Raw genomic sequence first — 13,474 nt, 5'->3', positions numbered from 1 at the left:
AAACTTGTTTTTTTACAGTTTTGTACATTTGCCGGAACACATGAAGTAAAAGGCTTACGTGAATATATTAAATCATTATAAACCACTCCATGAGTGTGTTACCTGTGTGTTGGAAAGGTTTGGTCAGACATACTTCTTTATTTAGGACTTATTGATTTGTCTTATGAACCGCTGGGTAGAAAAGAAGAAAAAGGCAATAAAAAAAAAGGGGTTTAGTTTTATGTTTCTCCATTAGCCCTTGCATATTGTAAATGTTTGTACTTGATAGATAAAAAGGCTGTGAATTCTTCTCAGAGAGAGGTTTTAATTTGACAAGACTCGGGCCGCCTCTTAAAAAGCACCTCTAAATCCCTTGAAAATCAGAACGCGTTTCAGAAACTACATAAAAGAAATGCTTAAAGGGGTTTTAGCTGTATAAACGCGGGAGGCGTATTGATTCCCGTCGCTCACGTGCGTTGATCACCTGACATGTCTGGGGCTGGGCCGAGCCGCCAGGGTTTGTTTGTACAGATGGGGGGGTATTTGTAAGGCAAAATCATCAGCAGCGCTCTTTGATGTCTAAATGAAGCATATGCAGACCAGACCAGACCGTACACACACCTACAAACACACCGCTGAACAAAGAGACAGATGAAAGTGTATAGAGACACTAACCCACATACCTACACTCTCACAAATGCACACACAAAGACACATACAGACTGCATTCCTAAAGCCTTACAAACAAAACTACTGGACAACACTAAAGTGAGACACTTGAAGGCCAGTATGGAACTGTTCTGTAACTCTTAAAGTGCTTTTTCACCATCGTGCCGAATCGTTCTCGTTGCTTAATCCTTCCAGTCCGTGCCAATCCATGCCAGCCGGTACGTAAATGGTTTCATTTTCCAACGCAGGGCTGATAACGGAAATTTTTAGAATGTAAACACAAACGCGTTGCCTTGGTAACACAAGAGATTGAGCTATAACGCCTCTGCGCATTCATTAGCACAATTCAGTCGTGCCGAATTGTGCTGCCGAATTGTGCTAATGAATGAAAATTCAGAAAATTCCGAGCCGAGAAAAGTTTGTAATCGTGCCGTGTCGAACCAGGCTCACGTGGAAACATAACTGTAACCGTTTCAGACTGTGCTTAGAACGGTTCGGCGCGATGGTGGAAAAGCGCTCTTAGTCATGTAATGTGTTTAAAATTAGACCTGTTACAATGTAATAATTCAATTCAGTTCAATTTTATTTATATAGCGCCTTTTACAAGGTTTCAGATCAAGGTTTACTTTGTTACAGATATCAAACAACAGAAGAATGTTTTAGGCAGGGATAATAATAGAGACGTGAGCAGGGGTTAAATTGGGCCAGGGCGGAGCCGCTCTGCTCCCCGCATGTGTGCGGCTCTTCTGGTGTTATGGAGCGGCACTCCGTCGTGCCCCAGTATAAATCTCAAGTTTAAGTAACAATTTACCTTTTTGTCAGTATATACACTCACCTAAAGGATTATTAGGAACACCTGTTCAATTTCTCATTAATGCAATTATCTAATCAACCAATCACATGGCAGTTGCTTCAATGCATTTAGGGGTGTGGTCCTGGTCAAGACAATCTCCTGAACTCCAAACTGAATGTCAGAATGGGAAAGAAAGGTGATTTAAGCAATTTTGAGCGTGGCATGGTTGTTGGTGCCAGACGGGCCGGTCTGAGTATTTCACAATCTGCTCAGTTACTGGGATTTTCACGCACAACCATTTCTAGGGTTTACAAAGAATGGTGTGAAAAGGGAAAAACATCCAGTATGCGGCAGTCCTGTGGGCGAAAATGCCTTGTTGATGCTAGAGGTCAGAGGAGAATGGGCCGACTGATTCAAGCTGATAGAAGAGCAACTTTGACTGAAATAACCACTCGTTACAACCGAGGTATGCAGCAAAGCATTTGTGAAGCCACAACACGCACAACCTTGAGGCAGATGGGCTACAACAGCAGAAGACCCCACCGGGTACCACTCATCTCCACTACAAATAGGAAAAAGAGGCTACAATTTGCACGAGCTCACCAAAATTGGACAGTTGAAGACTGGAAAAATGTTGCCTGGTCTGATGAGTCTCGATTTCTGTTGAGACATTCAAATGGTAGAGTCAGAATTTGGCGTAAACAGAATGAGAACATGGATCCATCATGCCTTGTTACCACTGTGCAGGCTGGTGGTGGTGGTGTAATGGTGTGGGGGATGTTTTCTTGGCACACTTTAGGCCCCTTAGTGCCAATTGGGCATCGTTTAAATGCCACGGCCTACCTGAGCATTGTTTCTGACCATGTCCATCCCTTTATGACCACCATGTACCCATCCTCTAATGGCTACTTCCAGCAGGATAATGCACCATGTCACAAAGCTCGAATCATTTCAAATTGGTTTCTTGAACATGACAATGAGTTCACTGTACTAGAATGGCCCCCACAGTCACCAGATCTCAACCCGATAGAACATCTTTGGGATGTGGTGGAACGGGAGCTTCGTGCCCTGGATGTGCATCCCACAAATCTCCATCAACTGCAAGATGCTATCCTATCAATATGGGCCAACATTTCTAAAGAATGCTTTCAGCACCTTGTTGAATCAATGCCACGTAGAATTAAGGCAGTTCTGAAGGCGAAAGGGGGTCAAACACCGTATTAGTATGGTGTTCCTAATAATCCTTTAGGTGAGTGTACATTTACATTGGATTGGATAACTTTATTAATCCCCAAAGGGAAATTTATGTCACAGCAGCACATACCAGGAAATATATGGTTAGTAAAAAAAAATAAGAAAAAAATAAGAAAAAAATAAGAGAAAAAGAACACACATAAAACCATTCAACCACAATAGTTAGTTTTGAGTATCAATTCCACAATAAATTATTAATATTACAGACAACCTCTGCTGTAATGCAGTCTATCGTCGTATACAGCTCTGGTTATACAATCCAACAGAAGTTGGTATAAAAGACTTTCTGAAACGCTCCTTATGACAGCGGGGTTGAATTCATCTTTGGCTAAAAGAGCTCGTAAGGACTTGAACAACTTCATGAAGGGTATTATGTATTATTGCTCCTGTACGACATATCGCTTTATTGCTCCCTGAACTCTGTAGACATGACGCGCGGCGCATCTTCTCGTCCGGTGCGCTCTGTTGTTTTAACGTTTCAAGTCATAATGTGCTGTTTATGAAGAAAGGCTCGACTTCCAAATGATGTCATTTTAATCAAATTCAAGCATTTAAAGCAGTTTTGTTCATGGTGTGTGCTGCACAGCAACGATGCACACGTGAATGGGTCATCTCAAACATTGAGCGAGTACCAAGTGCAGCTGTAACTTCAAACTGCCGTCATGAAAAAAAAGATGCTAAGTATACCAAATACTAAAGTAGCAAGTCCGTCTTTGCTCTTGGTTGGTGATGATGATGATGGTAATGTAATAACTGTGAGGTGTCCTAATTCTTCTATTTCACCATTCACTCACCCTAATATAGTCTTGTTCCAGGTGACTGTATTGGAAAACAGTGTATATTACCGAAACGGACATTACTGGTTTTGATGAATTTGTACACTCAATACAAAATGAACTCGCAGACAAACACACACTCTATCCTTGGCATCAATGGTCATGGAAAATCCGACATGATAACAAGAGCCTTTAAATCCAAGCAGTCACACCGTAAGAGGATGAAGGGAAATCCACCCAACTCGTCACCAGGACTTAAACCGTAGTACCACAGATGCTCATATGCTAAAACGAGGGACAGTGGAAGAGAGACAATCTTATTTAAAGTCTCATTTTAAACACTGGGTAGTCTGTTACTGTCCCGTGTGAAACATCCGGTGTGTAGTTTTTCTGTTTCTCTCTGACATTAAGAGGATTTCGAAAGTTGGCACCGAGTTGACTAGACTTTCCCATGATGCAGTGCACAGTTATGTCACACCAAATGATTCAGGAGCAGATGTGAGGAAAAGGTGTTATAATAGCAGGCCCACATGTTATATAACATTGCAAAGATGATAAAGATATGAAGAAGCGCTAGAGAAAGTGCAAGAGAGAGAGAGTGGATTGTGTGGCTGGCATCTAGGAGATTAGTGTGACCGAGAACCCTCCCAACACACAAAAAAACGTAACTGTGTTGATCTGACATGACATCTTGCCTGCGGCCGACACAGTCAGCGGAGCAGCCAATTAGACACAGTCATTGAGTTTAGTTGAGCACAGGCAGTCTGGCACTTTCAAATGATCTCTTCTGATGCTGACGCTAATGAACAGAAGGCCAACGGAGAATGAGAGGAGCAACAATATCTGAAGATTTTTAAAACACTTATAAATTATACTCACAAGTATCTACATATGAAGTGAAATCACTTAAATCGCACATAAAATATTAAAATGTCATTGCTTTAGATAATGCCTCATACAGTATATCTCTAAATGCAAATGTTCTGTTAGAACTCACAAAATACGTACTTTTAGGTTTCCATGTTGTATGGGGACCTTCCATAGACTTAAGGACTATTCTCTCTATTCCAATTGCCTGCTTTTTATTACTTGATCCACATCATCTGCTTAAAAAAATATGTTGGCAAAATTACGTTTTTCTTCATATAACTAATTTCAAAATGTTTTGAGATCATAAAATCGTTTCAGTCAAGTGACCCTAAACTTTTACCGTTGTGTATGTATAGGCTACAGATCATGTATGTAATAATGTTTGCTGATGTTAGTAATGAAACAATTGTATTATTTGGACGGCTATGTTCCCGTAACTTCTTATGTAACAGTTTTAGAACAGATCAAAGAGACGTCAGATGCAGCCCAAACCAAGAGTAAAATCATATAGACATAAATTACCTAGAGGAAATATGTACGTCACTAAAGTTAATCCATCAAGTCAGACTAACCAAGCATGACACTATCTGTTCATGTGCACACGTTCATTTGTTTTGTTACTCATTTCTGCTAATCCTGTCAAACTTTTGATCTTGTTTTTGATGATGCCTTTAAATGACACGCTGATGTGCGTTTCACAGCCAACACACTGAGTAAAGCCCAGATCAGACTACTGGAACACTCCCACACCCCAGAAACCTTCAGGCTAATGTTTAGCTCTGCCATACGCATGTAAATAAATGAGAGACGGCAGCATAAAGTGTTTCTTTCTACATTTTTCTTTATGCCTTTCAAGGGCACTTATGTATGAGGAATAACGCATCATTGTCTTTCTACGGCCATACTTTATAAGTGAAAGTTAGTTCTCTTATGTGGCTCTCCGGTAAAAAGGATCAGACTTCATGGTTTCTAAAAGCTGAGCTCCTTATGCTAACCCGCTTTATGAAGATTATGCTTTTGGTAAACATACATGTCAGTTGTGCGAAAACAAGAAAGGTAAATTATGATGTGGCTGAAAGAGAGAGAGAGAGAGACTCCTAATCTCTCCCAAACTTTAAAGGATCTGCTGAGGTAACTTTCAAAATGTATCATGCTGTCAATTACAGAAAATAAAATAATTTAATAACACAGAAAATAATTTAACATGAATACACTTATGGAAGCCCGTTACGCCCCATGTGATACATGCAATGTATAGTGAGGTCATGTGACAACAATTTAAGTGTAACAGTAAAAATGTTTTTTCGTGTTTTTGTACTGTCTATATCCACAAAACTTCGAAACTCCAACATATTCCTTTAAAGGTCTATTTTGTATAGATGGTTTCAAAGCAACAATAGAAACAAACGTTACTGCGCATGCGCGCGTTCGTGGACTGCCCTTAACTTCCAGTACACATTCACAAACAATAGACGCCTTTACTGTTAGCAAACATTGTGACGCGTTTTTGTGGGCGGAGCTTAGCTGGAGGCAGAAAGATCCCACTGACCGCATTTCTAATGCTAGGTAGCACGTTTTGTTTGCTTGCTTTTTGACAATGACTAGAAAAATCTGATTTAACATTTAAGGTCACTCACTGTCTAGGACCGCGATTGTTTTTGAAAAAGTTAACTTTAACGCCATGAACCTGGCCGACCTGTACGCGCTCACTCAATGGATCCAGGGACGAACTGACAGGATTACCTCCAGTTAAGTGGCCTGACATCTACACCTATTACACCTACCGGACAGAGAAACCAAGCGTGTATAGTAAAGATAACCTGAGAGCGTATAAATGTAGCCGAATCTATGCTGGTTTGTATTGGCCACCTCCAGTTTTCCCTTTGTTTTGCCTCCAGCTAGACCGCTAGTAAGCGTGACGTCGGCGAGAAAGGGGTCTATAGAGTGCCTGTAGATTATTTCTGCAAAACAAGCAAAAGAAACCGAGAAGAACGTTACTTGGCTAAACTTGCCTCTCCAATATTTTAAATTTAGACTGCGATACCAAGCGCAACCGCTAGATGGCAATGTCCCATACGGTTTCTTTAAATGCGACCACAGGACCCATTCCACAAATGGTTTATTTAATAAAATGAACATGCAACAAAATTCAACAAATCGTTTATTTAATAAAATTATAATACCATAAAATAATATAAATGAATATAAATAGTTATATTAGACAGACCGGAAGTTAACTGCAATCCAGGCGCGCACGTCCGATGAAACGGTTTATACTGATTTTATTGCATTGTTATGATACTATACTTGTACTGTAGGTCAGGTGTGATGATGACCATCCTGAATCATCCAGAGACTCGGCAATGCACTTAATGTCCAATAAAGACAGGGAAAGTGTGTCTGTATTTTTGCATGTTGTGTCCAAAAGGTTAGAGGTAATGAGTGTGTGAGAGAACTACAGTGTGTGTGTGCGTGTGTGTCTGGAGTGACAGTAGCAGCATGAGAGACAGGAAGTGAGCAGAACTCCAGACATCTGGCTCTGCCATCTCCCCTGACACACACACTGATCTCCTCTGATCAAAGTGTGCCCTGCTTACCCATCCACAACACATCCACACAACTAACATCCACACAACACACACTTACACGTGTTCTGTTAATAGACAGAACCAAGCCTGCAGTTCAGCAACAAACTCCTCTGATGAAGGAATCGAATGTGTTCTTATACCTCTACTGGTAGAGCATTGCAAAGGTCAGAGGTTTGATCCCATTATAAGCTGCTTTAAATAAAAGTGTCTACAAAATGCTTAACTGTAAATGAAAGAGCGTGTGTGTCAGGACAGTCCAGTCAGCAGTTCTGTGTTTGTCATATTTGAGGTGAGGTAATGTGACTCAAATAGCTTTAAATAGCCTGTCAGAGACATCTGTGTCCTTCGGTACATTATGAGTAAGGGAAACTAAAGTCAGGACACACATGGACCATTCACAGTTCCTTCATTGACCATAAGATGCATATTACACAAACAAAAGACAAGCACCTGCAGGAAATGCAAGCTATATGGGGAAGAAGTGAATGAAAACGAGTGAACGATTTCGTAATATAAGCTGCGTCTGACAGTACTGTTGCGGACATTCGACATAACGGTTACCTTACACCTGTGTGGCTTCATGGATTGCTTAATAAAATGATAAAGTTCATTTTCACCTTATTTGTCACGTTTTCGTATTAGTTTTTAATAAAGAGAAAAAAACAACTGTTTGCCACGTTTATTTACTTTAACGTTTATTACGTTTAATAAAATGATTTAATATATTTCAAATAAAGCACCACTGTCTACAACATTCATTTAATCTGTTTATTCTCAAAAACACGAAAGTAACTGTCAACTAGAACACAAACAAGTGTATAAACGTGCATTCGTGGCATTAACGGTCACTCTCATCCATCCCATTCTAATCAAGCAGTCGTCGCGTGTTGTATCATGGGATAATAGTGTCTGTGTCTGAAACCATTCCCTGTCTCCTATATAGTGCACTATATTGGATGTCCGCCATTTTGTAGTGGTGTCCGAAACCTGAACATTCGTTCACTCTTTTTTTACCCACAATGCACTTTGATTTTGAGTGTACATGTACCCATGATACCACACGCGACCACTGCTTGATTAGAATCAGATGGATGAGAGTGACCGTTAATGCCACGAATGCATGTTTATACACTTGTGTTTGTTCTTGTTCACAGTTATTTTTGTGTTTTTCAGAATAAATAGATTAAATAAATGTTATAGACATTGGTGATTTATTTGAAATATATTAAATAACGTGACAAATAAGGTGAAAATGAACTTTACCATTTTATTAAGCAATCCATGAAGCCACACAGGTGTAAGATAACCGTTATGTCGAATGTCCGCGACAGTACCGTCAGACACAGGTTATATTACGTCAGTGTCCGAAATCGTTCACTCGTTTTCTTTCACTTCTTCCCCATATAGTGGACTTATGTATCATTTGCTATATAGGGAATAGTGAAGGAGTGAGCGAGGGAGCGGTTTCAGACACAGCAAGTGAGTGAGTGTACATAGAATGAACACTCAAAATCAAAGTGCATTGTGGGTAAAAAAGAGTGAACGAATGTAGGGAATGTAGTAGTTCACTCAGGTTTCGGACATCACTACAAAATGGCGGACACCCAATATAGTGCACTATATAGGAGATAGGGAATGGTTTCAGACACAGCCTTTGTATGTAATTTACTTGTGCAAATCGCTCAATTCGGGTTTAGTGTGAAGGTAGAATTAGTCCTCTGTCAGCCTCCGTTGTGCTTCGTAAAGGAGGGGTGGAGTGAGCCGCTGGTTGTAATTCAAAACCTCATCGCTAGACGCCGCTAAATTTCATACACTGGACGGTCAAATAATCCGTATTTATTTAATAATATCATATTACAAATAAAGTTTTTATTTGGAAAAATATCAAATTTCGATAGTTTGAAGCTTGACATAAAGCTACCAGAAATTCATTTTTAGATTTAAAAACAACTTTATTTATTAATAATTGCAGATAACTGTACCATTCTATGTGATGTGTGTGACAATATGATCTCCAGTGTGTGTGTGTGTGTTTCAGACAGAGAGTGATGTGTGGGGTCTCACAGAGTAAGCAGCTGTCTAACCCAGGCGGGCTGTGGTGATCTGACAGTAATCCAGCGCCACAGCAGTGCAGAGCGTGTTACATTATCTGTCCTAATCCGGTAATCCGTGGACACACGGCTAATCTCAATCCCACCCCCACGCACACCTTCCACCAGTAATCACTCTAATGATGGACCCCCGGCAACCAATCTCAGCAGCCCCGCCCCTGCCATCGCCCCTGATTGACACACCTTCCCTTTCTCTGTACACACACAGCTCGCAGGCAGCTTTCATTAATGCAATTCACAGCCCAGGGCAAAACACAAAGCAAACATATGTTCAGCAAATATGTGTGTTTTGGTCTTTGTGTCGTTGTGACTGTGAACGTCTAATAGAGTCACTGCCATGTGAGCCTTTGATGTGATTGGTGTTTTAAAAAAAAAACCCTCAACAAAGACACATCTCTCATCCAAACCACAAGCTGATATGACAGAACGCAAGAATTAAAGAGCAATGGAGGCACTGATGGAATTAAAATGAAATTTCACCTAAAACACAAAATCTTGTCTTTTTGACTTACTCTCACATCACACTGTATGACTTTTTTAAATACACATGCACACAAAATAAAAACAATAATTTATATTATGTTGAAAAGCTGCTTTTTGTCACACAGAGAAAGTATATAGGGCCGGTGAGGTCCAAAAAAACACCATAAAGGTAGTTACCATGACTTGAAGACTTGATTTTTGTGAAAACCATCAAATGTATTTCTATAGCACTTTTCACAAATGTACATTGCTGAAAAGCAGCTTTACATACAAATAGAGTAGTAACTGAGAGATGTTAATATAAAAAATCGTTTTTAAAGGGTTTTTAAAGAGATAGTTCACCCAAAAATAAACATTCTGTCATCACCTCCAAATCTGTATAAATGTCTTTGTTCTCATTAACACAGAGAAAGATATTTGGAAGAATGCTTATTACCAAGCAGTTCTTGGATCCCATTGACTACAATAGAAGGAAAAATTACGTGACAATATTTTTTTTTGAGGAATGTAGGCAAGCAAACCGTTCTGGAGCACTATTGACTACCATTGTCCTACTACGGTCGTCAATGGGGTCCAAGAACTGTTTGGTTACAAGCATTCAGCAGAATTTTCATTTTGGGGTGAACAATCCCTTCAAATTCTAATACCAATTTTGAATATGCAGAAATCATTTCATGGTGCTTTTTTAGGGTCACTGGTGGTCTTTTTGGAGCTTGACACCCTCTGGTCAGTCACTACACTCTTAAAAAAAGGTGCTTCAAAAGGTTCTTCAATGCCATAGAAGAACCACATCGAACGAACCGTTTAAGCACCTTTATTTGTGTATATGTGTTCATTAAAGTTCATTAAATGTAAAAGAGCAGCGAGAGCAGACCTGGTGTGATCCTGTGAAGAAAGTCATGACATGAGTTTGAGTAATAGTGACAGATCGTTTTTAAAGCGCTGTGGTGTAGTAGCGATTTGGGGATTTCCTCTGCTTCTGTGCGCAGTACTGTGTGTGTGACGCTTTGTGTGTCTGCAGTAAATGTTTGGCTTTGTAAGTATTGCTGGAAATTTCCATTGTGAGGATGTTGTATCGGCAGACGTGTGTGTGTTGCCTCACCTTGTTTGCTCAGTTCAGATCTCGTCTGTCTCCTGTCTGTCTCTCTGCTGTCTGTGTTCGGCACACACACGTCACTGGAGCATTCCTCTCTACCGCCTGTTTCTGTATGTGCAACCTGAACGAACAAAACACACGCGCACTCAAATAAGCAAATACAAACAAGCACATCATAATGAATAAAACAGCAGTAGGTCTTTTATGTGAATTAATTGAAGTAATTTATTAAGAGCAGAGCTGTTTTTACCAGCATCCATTAACACGGTGTTTGACAACACTAACAGTAAGTGCTAATGCACCGCTACTGGAGCTCTCTCTCTCTCTCTCTCTCGTCACGCTCAGTTCATTGTAATGCAGGAAATAACGGCGGCCGTCCTCGCAGGCTTCCACACACATTTCATTTTATCTTTGAATAAAAGAGCTATAGGAAAGAATTAATCTGCTTAACATTTCTAAGTACACCCTCCAAAGGAGCGGGCTGTTTTAATCTTACATATGCTCAGCAGAGTTACTGGCAAAAACTGTACGTTTTCTTCCTCTCATCCTTTCAACATCAAATGGCGAGCAGCAAAAATTGGATCAGACTTCAAAGCTCGGCGATGTGCTCCAAGTCACAGAGTGGCTCTACTATTTCACATATTGAATTCGAACAGGATATCAAAGTCCTAGCAAAGAACCTCAGGTCTTTACTGGAAAAAAGGGGCTCCAACATCTGTAGAGAGAGCAGCGAAAATACAAATCACCTCAGGGAGAAGTCGGCGTTTACTCTCTAGCACGCTTTTCCAGCCTTTTGATTCACTCTGTACCTCCCTGGGTTCCTCTCTCTCTCTCTCTCTCTCTCTCTCTCTCAGTGCTGAAGTGAATTCTCAACAAGGGAATTGTGTCTTTTGTCTAAAGGACTGTGCCGTTTGATCTCAGGGGTTTTCCGTGTAATATTCAGTTCGATTTGGTCACAGCAGAGTTCATGTGAACAGGAGCTGTGTCAGGCAAATAATTTAAGGAAAATGTATCATGTGTGTCTGTATATTGAAGAACGAACATGCTGCTGTGCTTTATAGACGGTTTCAGTGACAACTACATAAACAAACGTTATGTATACAATCATATACAATAAAAGATGGATATAAATGAATATTAATATAAATTAAATATAAAACAAATTGTTATATTACTAGACTGTAACTTCTGCGAGTTCGGGCCAGGCACGTGCATCCGATGAAACGTCTATACTGTTTATACAATAAGGCTCTCAAGCTCCAAACGATGAAAGTATCATAAAAACAGTATTTGTGCGCTACTGTTTTTAAACAGAATACGTTTGAAAAGCAACATTTAAGTTGTTATATGATAAATATTTCTGGAGCGAAGACCGTGTTTGATGTCGGCGATGAAGAGCAACATTTTTTTCTCATACTGCATGTTGTCAGTCTGAATGTGCAGAAAAAGCATAAATGGAATCGATTTCTATAGCGAAATGGAATTACAATGAAAAACAACTTCAATTTCATTTAAACACAAAGCTTTCCCAATGACTTCCGATATAATGGAATAATGTGGGTTTTTTTGGTGAACGAACTCTAAAATTATCATGAAAGTACATCAATTATCTCAAAGTACCTTCAGGCCACTACGTGATCATATACTTCTTGTACGACCTTGGTCTTGGTCAAACAATTCCAAGTGCTATCTACTTGAATCGGGGAAGAGGGATATCATTAAAATTGCTCACTAAGATTACAATAAAACGATATGTTTCAACCAACAGTTACATCTTGATTTTTACTAGAAAGTAGGACTTACTTGTCTAGGGCATACATAAAAATGTGACACTTTCATTATTAATACCACTACTGTTAATATAGTCTTTGGTTATGTTCAAGAGCACATTACAATATTACAACACGCCAGACATTCAAGTAGGACGCATTGAAATGCAGCACTGATATAGGCATCTTTCCAAACTTATTTGTGGACACGCCCCTTCCAACTTGGCAACTTGGGTATCATCTTGGTTTTTTCACTGGTAAATCAAGCGTTCAGAACTCAATACAATATTTCTGACTTTACTCGAAGGCTACATCATACAGTATCTGACCTTGTCCTCTGGACTGGGAGATGTTCTTGTTTCTGGTGCGTCTTGTCTGAGGAAACAAAAAGACAAAACAATGAGAATTTATTAAAAAAGTAGCGTATTTCTGTAACTAATTCAGTATAACACAATATTGTAGATGTTACTGATACTAGTAAATAAAAGCTCTATTTAAAGTCTATTATAACTGCTCGTCATAGAGAGCAATTTGCTAAACAAATTGCTAATTTTCTCATATTTTTCTTATAAGGTAAAAACGCACTAATATAATGTCATTCTTTAGTCTTCAAGCTTCAGTGGTCTCAAAAAGTGCCCAGAAATGACGACACACAAAGTTAATGAAATCTGAATTTAAAATTCAATATTATTTCGGTCACACTTTATTTTAAGGTCCAGTTCTCAGTTTTAGTAAACTATTAACTACAACTTTTGCTTAGTTAACTCTTAATTTGCTGCTTAATAATAGTTAGTAAGGTAGTTGTTAGGTTTAGGTATTGGGTAGGATTAGGGATGTAGAATATGGTCATGCAGAATATGTGCTTTATAAGTGCTTATAAACAGCCAATATGCTAATAATAGGCATGCTAATAAGCAACTAGCTAATAGTGAGAATTGGTCCTTAGTGTTACCATTATTTCTTATTAGACGTTCACGATGTCTGTTATAAAAGAACAATAAAATGTTCTTCTAGGTACACGTGTGTCCAAATTTGGGGCTGGTCATGCCTCACTCGGCGGCCCACCAGCCTTTTGTGTTCTGAAGC

The 13,474-nt window shown here is 39.5% G+C and overlaps 1 protein-coding gene across 5 annotated transcripts in view; it reads right to left on the bottom strand.

Annotated features, from left to right (window-relative positions):
- myo3b (myosin IIIB) overlaps window positions 1–13,474 on the bottom strand; it is an 80,103-nt gene that overhangs the window by 14,445 nt on the left and 52,184 nt on the right. For all 5 annotated transcript variants that reach the window (XM_057336625.1, XM_057336626.1, XM_057336628.1 and 2 more), the window contains 2 exons: window positions 12,718–12,763; window positions 10,626–10,740 (listed from right to left, as the gene is read on the bottom strand). In XM_057336625.1, the coding sequence (XP_057192608.1) occupies window positions 10,626–10,740; window positions 12,718–12,763 (161 nt within the window). The remainder of the gene's footprint in view (window positions 1–10,625; window positions 10,741–12,717; window positions 12,764–13,474) is intronic.

Source organism: Triplophysa rosa, linkage group LG6 (genome assembly GCF_024868665.1).
Source record: "Triplophysa rosa linkage group LG6, Trosa_1v2, whole genome shotgun sequence".
In the NCBI taxonomy this organism is placed as follows: Eukaryota; Metazoa; Chordata; class Actinopteri; order Cypriniformes; family Nemacheilidae; genus Triplophysa; species Triplophysa rosa.
The sequence above is the reverse complement of the archived record's forward strand: the minus strand, read 5'-3'. Positions and strand labels throughout refer to the sequence as shown.